The sequence below is a fragment of the Crocodylus porosus genome, unplaced genomic scaffold (assembly GCF_001723895.1).
Source record: "Crocodylus porosus isolate Cpor-Errol unplaced genomic scaffold, CroPor_comp1, whole genome shotgun sequence".
Classification (NCBI taxonomy): domain Eukaryota; kingdom Metazoa; phylum Chordata; order Crocodylia; family Crocodylidae; genus Crocodylus; species Crocodylus porosus.
This window is the reverse complement of record NW_017728943.1, coordinates 70540237-70548874: the sequence shown is the minus strand read 5'-3', so window position 1 is coordinate 70548874 and position 8638 is coordinate 70540237. Positions and strand designations below refer to the sequence as shown.

General features: G+C 41.1%; 1 protein-coding gene across 1 annotated transcript in view; it reads right to left on the bottom strand.

Annotated features, from left to right (window-relative positions):
- The window catches only part of DNAH14 (dynein axonemal heavy chain 14), a gene marked incomplete at its 5' end in the record, with an annotated part of 314106 nt that overhangs the window by 189071 nt on the left and 116397 nt on the right, over window positions 1-8638 (bottom strand). The window contains 3 exons of the mRNA XM_019548582.1: window positions 187-321; window positions 1027-1116; window positions 6773-6944. Coding sequence (XP_019404127.1) covers window positions 187-321; window positions 1027-1116; window positions 6773-6944 — 397 coding nt within the window. The remainder of the gene's footprint in view (window positions 1-186; window positions 322-1026; window positions 1117-6772; window positions 6945-8638) is intronic.

The window sequence follows — 8638 nt, the reverse complement described above, 5'->3', positions numbered from 1 at the left end:
TCCCTCCTTCCCCCATCATTCTCGATGGGCAATTTGCTAGTAAATAAATAAATGTCTTGACTGACAAATTTGTTTGTAAGTAAAATAAATCTGAAAATTAACTACAGTACATGCATGTTAGCATTGCAAGGAAATTAAAACCAAGAACTTAAAATTAAGGATTAAGCAAACCCTTTAAAATCTTACCTGCAAAACTGGCTCAGTATTAGAAATTTTTTCCAAATGTACAGTAGGTAAAAGTACCAAAGCTGTCTCTAAAATTGTTCTAACAGTAGTTTTCCCTCCACCTGTAGGGCCTACTAACATCACACCAACTCGAGTCTGAAAACATATGGGCAAAATCAACTTATTATAGGTAGTATTTGAGGCTTAACATTCCCAGAACATTAGACTTAATTAGAAAAAATACTTGTAGTATGTGCAGATACGGATTTGTTCTTGTTTCTGAGAAATAAGTTTCTACCACAGCATGTTTCATTTTTGTAGTTCTCAGCAGACTCATGGCTGTTTTGGGGGTTTTGCCGTATATCTTCAAAAATATTTAAAAAACTACTATGTGAAACTTGTCAAAAACCCCAACAATTCATTTTTGTGCAAAACTTTTTTATTCTTTTTCCCCCCAACACTTAGAAGAAAATGAAACTACTTCAAAGACCTGGACCTCCCAGGCCAGCCTCAAATTGCTGTGCCATTGAGTCAATCCCTCTTTTTGACTCAATGACTATTTCATGATTCATAACAAAATGCAATGCCAACAGAAGACCAGGTGACATTACTGCTCTTTATGATGCATTTCTTCGTGCCAGTGCTTTGACTTAGACAAAGCAAGAACTTCAATCTTTCACATTCAAAATAAATATCCTAATGGGATAATTGTGTATAAGTGGCTGTCTCTCACACACAATGACTTTTGCTGAAATCACTATAGTCCAGTGGGGAAAATGGTTTTGACAAAACAGAATGTTCTAATATACACAAATATTAAAAAAAAATTTCAATGTTAAAAAAAAAATCCACCATACTTACCAGAATTTGATTGTAAAACTGTATAACTTTCTCTATTTGAGATGGCCAAGGCTGCAAGCACAGCTGTTGTGTTGCAGCAGCTATTGCTTTCTAAGATAAGAAAAAAAATGCTATTAGCTAAGCAATAGTACTTAAAATAATTATATGAATTGCTTTAAAGTAAATTTCCCTGAAAATTTTGTGTTCTTTTGTATACAAAAAATAGGCAGTGGCATAAATAGAAAAACAAAGCAAAACAGATGGCTTCCACATTATCTAGGGCTAATATCATATATTTTCACATAAACCATGTACAGTTCTTCAAAACCCAGCTGCTGGAAATTTCAGTGTGCATTATAATTGAGAAATATGGTAAAAACAATTTGTCTCATTTAAGAACACAAGTGAAAGTAAAATCTGCACACAACTCACAGAGAGCAGAACATTGAGTAGGTTCCAGTCCTTAGCTGCTACTATTTATTTACTTACAGCAATGAAATTTATTCTTTCTTTATTCTGTCTTCAAAAACAGGATGTATATTATATTCCAAAGTGTGTTGTAAGCAAAAAAAAAAAAAAAAAAAGAAAGAAAAAAAAGGTATTTCTGAAAAAACATGTTTGTAATAAATGGTCTGGTCCCTTAAAAGCCTGTGAGTTTCTGACAGACTAGAATTCAATAAATAATGCTTCAAACTGATGAACATTTTTTATAATTAACTGCTTAACTGCAAATGTAACAGGGTTCTTAACTATAACATGCATCTTATTTCATATTTGATACTGAAGGTCTTCATTTAAAAGTTCCCTGGATTTTCTATGGACAAGGAAATTTCAGAAGTCCATACTTGAATGACAAGACTACACCTTTAACTCTTAAGTTCATTCTTTCCTCTCCTACAAATAATGGACTTGAGAAATCACTCCTTTAATTTATACCAGTGTAGTTCCATTGCCTAAATGGCATGAATCTTAATTTATATCTGTATAACATGATCTACAAAAAATTCTGCATATGCAAGAAGATGGCTTTCAAAATGCATTTTGAGAAGGGTTAGTAAAATGTAAGCATGAGATTCTACGGCCTGGGATGCTGACATTGATGCTTTGGTTTGAGGTGAGAAACAATCTTCTGTAGCAGGTCAAATGGAGAAAAGCAGAGGGTGAGGAAGAAGCACAGTTACTAGTCCCAAAGTGTTACTGAAGGGCCCTGTTGAGGATGACTCATGACTTCCCCATAGGAAAGCATTTAGTGCATGAAAAGACAGAGGCCTGTTGTTGGGGCAATTTTATTCGCCAATGATGCACCATAAGGTGGTGAACTATTGCGGGTCGTGTCCTATATGTCAGCTGTTAGCCACAGGCAAGCCTCCTATAGCTTTGCTAGTCCCACTCTGCTTGGTGGAAACACGATTTGAAAGGGTTGTGATGGACCTTGTGGGACTGCTTCTGAAAAGCAGCACAGGATACCAATTTATACTAGTTATAGGATGCATCTACATGAGACACTACATCACTGTAGCAATGAGCTACATTGCTGTAGTTCATTACTACAGCAATGTAGCATTGGTGGGCATGAACCGTGAAGCCAACACTACTGTGCAGTAGCAATGAGCTACTATGCACTGCAGATGCTCACTGCTACTTTGTACTAGCATGGGAAACATCCTGTGCAGCATCAGGACTGCACAGTAACACCAGTTATTGGACAGTCATTTAGTACTTACATAAGTAAGTACCTAATGACTGTTAAGTCTGGCACACATGTAGATGAACCCCTAATGGACTAAGCAATGTAGTATTCAGAGGCCATGCCCATGTGGACAGTCTCAGTCCCAAAGGTGACAGAGAAGCTGTTGACAGTTTTCTCTTGGGTGGGGTTTCCAAGGGAGATACTGATGGACCAGGGAAGTAACTTTGTATCTGGTGTAATGACAGGCATGTGCTAGACTCTCAAAATTTAAAAACTGCAGACCTCTATACACTACCCACAGACCAATGGAGTAGTTGAATATGCTTAAAGAATATGCTGAGAAAATTCATAGCAGATGAGCCTCAGAAGTGGGACCAGTGCTACACCTTATGAAGTAAGTTGTCAAGAGGGGCTGGTAGATTATGAGGTCCACCAACTAGACAGGTGGAAACCCAAGCAGATTTATCATATTAATTTGCTTAAGCTGTGGAAAGATAGAGTGGCTGAATATCCCGACAAGCTAGAATCAGGTCCCCCCAGAAGAACTTGGGACCCAGCAGGTGGTGGAACTGAGAGCTCAGCTAACTGACTGGCAATGAACACAGGTGGGACAGATGGTTAAGGAATCCAGGATGTGTTTTGAGAGGATCCAGGAGAGGCTAAAAAGGCAATACATCACACTGAGACGCCACTGGACAAGGTAGTTTGGGATGCCTGGAGACAAATACCACAGAAGCTACACAAGCAGGAGAAGGCTGAAATTAAACAGATGTTGGATAAAGGAGTGATTATAGAGTCGCAGAGCCAGAGGAGGAGCCCAATTGTGGTGGTGCTAAAAATCAATGGGGCTATTCAACTATGCATCAATTTTCAGAAGATAACTCAGCTAAATTTGATGCATATCCCATGCCAAGCATAGATGAGATACTAGAGAAAATTGGACAAACCAGCTACATATTCACCCTGGACTTCACAAAGGGCTACTGGCAGATACCGCTGGCAAACAGGGACTAGAAAAAGACAGCTTTTGGGAGACCATGGGGTTGGTCATACAAGTTTAAGCAGATGCCTTTCAAGCTCCATGGAGCAGCAGTCACATTTCAGAGACTTATAAATTATTGGCAACATACCAGAAACATGCAGCAACATATAGTGAATCCTAGGAAAAGAAGATACCCAACACCTTGTATTCCAAGGGGGCCGTGACCAGATATGCCCATTTATTGGCAAAGTGGTGACCTTGTGGACCTAACCACAACCTTCAATGAAAAGGCAAGTCCAAGCTTTCGAGAAATTATCAGACTATTACATAAGCTGATCAGACCTTCCAGAAGGCCACAGAACCCTTATACCATTCCCTGGTGTTGCACACAACTGATTTTGATTGGCAGTTTATTGTATAGACGAATGCATCAAACATGGCACTGGGGTGATGTTACCTCAAAGAAGAGAGGGAATGAAATATCTTATAAGTAGGAAACTACATTCATAAGAAAAAACATTCCACCATGAAGAAGTAATATCTTGACATTAAGGGGGTTGTAGAGATGTTCTAGTATTATCTGTTAAGCTGGCAGTTCACCATAATCACAAAAAATGCTCCTTCACACTTGCTACAGTGAAAGGAAAACAGACAACATGAGGCTCGTGAGGTAGTCCTTTAGTTTACAACCCTATTGTTTTTTAATGGAGTATCACCCTGGGACTTAATATGTGAATGCTAGTTTCTTTTTATGAAAACATGAAGAAAAGAAGATGCAGAAGATAATGCACCCCCTGGACAAGAAAAAACATAACGGGTTTGTGTAAAAGGGAACTCTTGCCATGTTACTAAGGGAAGACGAGAGGACCAGCAGCACTGGCAAGGCACCTATAAGAGCAGGGTCTTTGTGGCACAGAGGGTGCATCTACACAGGTGCCAGACTGCACAGTAACTGGTGTTACCATGTAGTCCTGTACGCATGTTTTTTTCCCCCACATTACTGTACAGTAGTATTGGCATCACGGTTTGTGCTGCTGATGCCATGTCACCATAGCAACAAGCTATGGCCATGTAGCTCATCACTATGGTAATGTAGCATTTTGTGTAGACACACCCAGAGACAAGGGAATTCCAGGAAGGAAAGGCAGCTGGCAGGGCTGAGTCTAATGAGCAATCCCTGTACTCAGATCATAGGTCAGGCTGATTGGAAGGGGAGGGGCTCAGGAGAATACAGTCTTGCCCTCAGGCTGGAGAGCCATTCTAGCCCTGGCTGGGGAGAAGGCAGGACTCCCAAGACCATGGTGGTGACCAGAAGCAATAAAGAAGCCGTGGTGGTTAAGGACATAGAGGGGTTTTTTTCCCCTCTGGTTTTCCTACCACAGGACTGAGAAAGGAAAAGGATTTGAGTTTGTTAATTTTGGTGCTCAGTGCTCAGAGGGGTGGGATTTTATTTTGAAGTAGTTGCTGGAATTTCAGTTTCAGTTTGATGGGAGGACTGGGAATGGCTGTAAAGAGAAGTGCAAGCTGCATTGCAGGCATCTTAAAGTACCCTGCAAGATTGGCCATTGTAGTCAAGAGGGCCAAAGAGAGGAAGAAAGAGAGGGAATTTAACCCCCCAAGGCTGAACAGGAGGGGCACCAAGCCCCACTGTGCAGCTTAATTCCCAGACATGCCACTGCTGCCAAGAAGCCAAGGCTGGAACCAGTGGGATAGGCCTGAGGGTAGCAGCTAGTAGGCCTGTACAAAGCAGCTAGTATTCACTTTGGATTCAGCCAATTCAGGGAATAGTGATTTGATCTGGTGATTCAAATCGCTGTCCTGAAGCGATCCGGCCGAATCTGATTTGAAATCGAAAAGGCCCCATTCCCCGCCCACTCTCCCAGTGCTGGATGCTGGGGCCAAGTGGGGCAGCCATTGATGGGGCTGGGAGAGCAGGTGGGGGTTAGGGGGTGCTTGGGGAGCTGGGGGAACAGGCAGGGGTGGGGGTCCCCCCCATGGTCCCCTTCCCCTCCCATAGCCCCGCACTCCCTACTTAGTGGCACAGAGTCTGGGTCCAGCTTCCTGTGGTGGTGAACAGGGACTGCCCAAATCTCCAAATCTTTTCCAAATTGATTTGGAGTCTTTGAATCAATTCAGACCTTTTTATTGGTCTCCTGACTTGATTTGGATTCAGAGATTTGGCTGCTGAATCAGGCCAAACCTCCTTTGAATCGAATCAGCAACCAAAGTTTGCCCAGCCCTAGCAGCTAAGGCAAGTAGCCCCTGACCAAGAGGGTTGAGGTCTAGACAAGTACAGGAGGAAGGAGCCAAGAGACCCAAAACAAGCCCCAATCTCATGCTCAGGACACCTCCCACATAACTGGTTGTTCCAACACGGTGTGGCAGGTGAGACCCAGAGCACTAGTTTGGAAGAGCTGGAGTGGGGACAGGCTAGCCAGTCTTTGGGTGTCACTACTGCCCTGTAGACTGGAAATGCTATACCACTAAGGACAAACTCCATAGCACTGTGACAAGCTCAAGTCCCAGGGGTGGCTGTGATGCCCCCTGGTGGCCACTTGACTGCTGTCTCCACTCCAGCTTCATGGGATACCCTTTCTACCTTTCCTGCCATGCCTTGATGTTATTTGTTAGGGTTTGGGATGCTATCTCCAGTGCCGCAGAGTGAGCTCAGTCTTGTCCCTTAGACTCTATGCTGGGGCCCTACTGGTCCCATGTGTCTCACAGCATCTGTTGCCTTATGGACTATTTGTGGCCTCTTTCTGCACCTGTAGCCACATCCATGCCTCACAGAAGTGTGGTGGTCCATTGCAAAGACTCAGATGAGTTAGCTTGCCCACGCTTAGCATCACAAAGAAAAACATTGATGTGGTTAGTATCACAAAGAAAAGCATGTTATTTCTCCAACTACTGGGGAATTCTCCTCTACTAACTCACTCAATCACTTTGATTTATTGCATGCCATGTTTCTTCCTTAGAAAAAAGTCTGAGAACTTTTAAACTATTACAAGTTTATAAAAATTTCTTTCTTTACCAAGTAAAATGTGACTTTAAAACTAACAATCACAGCCCTAAAGAAGTCCTATCTATTTCATTACCTCTAGTCTGCTAGTATTTGTATTTGGAACCACAATTTCTGGGAAGAGATCAGCCATAATATTCTCAAACAGTGGGACATCTTCTGCAAGAAACTTGGGTAAATTGGTTTCTTTCAGAGCACTGATTATAATGAGAGCTTCTTCTTCTGCATGAAGACCTGTTTGATTATTTCTGAAAAAAAAAGAATGTCAAAGAATTACAAGTTGCATACAGTTCTGTTGTACAGCCTGGGAGAATGTCATGCTCCTCATTTTCTGGTTTACTTACAGTTTACTGTGCATCAGAGTTTTTCAGATACTTCAGAAATAAATCACATTTTTCTACTGAAATGAATTTTAAAAGACAAGATGATATATATCAATAAAGCAGAACATACAATAAAAGGAAGATGAATTGAAATATTTCCTTCTGGTCCCAATCCTGTTCTCAAGGATGTTAATAGCTAAAATCCAATTTATTTCATCAGGAGCAGAATTAAAACAGCAAATTATTTTCAAATGCATCACAAAAAGGAACAATGCAGTGTTGGGGATGTACCCCAACATAACTGGAGAATGAATACCTGCTGTCATCAAATACATGTCCTGTACAGTCATCTCTCAAAAAATTAGGGAAAACCCTGTACCAGGGATGACAACATGGAGAAAGAGTTGACAGCACACTGCATTGATTCTGAATATGTTTGGCAACCACAAAAAACTGTTCTGGCAAGGCTCGATAAATGTGTAGTTATGTTCTCCCCTACAGCATATGAAAATCTTTCAGAGACTAAGATGAGATGATAATGCCTTTGTCAAATACATTAATCCCAAATATTCTGACCACTACTGAGTTCCTGAAGAACTTTGGGATTATGGTGATGGTGACTCTATGGCCTAGTAAGGAGAATGAAAGGATTCTATAGACATCTCTTCTTAATCCAACTCTTTTGCTTGCATTTACTTCTCCCAAAGTTAGACATCTAGAAAGGAAGTGCAGAAAAAAAGTTTTTCTACTTGTGGAAGTTAGTGCAGTGATGCCCATGTAGCATTTGCATCGATTGCTGGTCATCAGCTGAAGAGGTAGAATAAGCCATCTGTGCCTTCCTTTTCTTTTTGTAATGTCATTCCAGTACCAATATACCAGATATATCTGAATCCATGCTAAACATGTCTTTCAAATACCCTAGCAAACAACATGGAAAGCAGATTGATGACAAAGAGCATTCAAGATTTTGACAACTGACTGACTGGTCTTCTTGTGTTTTCTTGCTTAGCGTCAGTAACTGCTATAGCCTTTTGCCATAACTTCAATCACATGCTGGGTAGTCATCTGAATTGACCTTTCTGAAGATTACTGATGTTCTGTCTAATTACTGGGTCCTTAGTTTCTACCCTGGTTTGCTTTGTTGCACTTTGACTGCAAGAACCATCCTATGAACACAAGTCCTCAAGTCTTTGCAGGATATGGTGATACAAACATAGTCCAGTCTTCCTCAGTTTCTTTACCTGGAGCCTGCTAAATTAAGTCCTTCACGTCCTCATTTCATTTTCTGTCATGGGGTATCTGACCACTTGACTACCTCACCATCTTAATTTCCTCAGTGGAGAGCATACTAACTTTCCTTAGAGCTGATCAATTTTCTATTCTGCACATTAGGATGGTGTGAATTACTGACATGTACACTTTATTTTTAAATTTTATTGACATTTGCATCAAGCAGCTGTGGTGCATTGTTGTGGATCACTGAGCAGGCTGCTGTCATCAGCAACAATTGATCTAAGGTATTTAAAATTCCTTCAGTCTCTTAAACTTGATTCATGTGATATTCTTCATATGGGTCAGTGTCCCTCAGTTCTCATGGCCTCATTACATCCCAAGGTGTT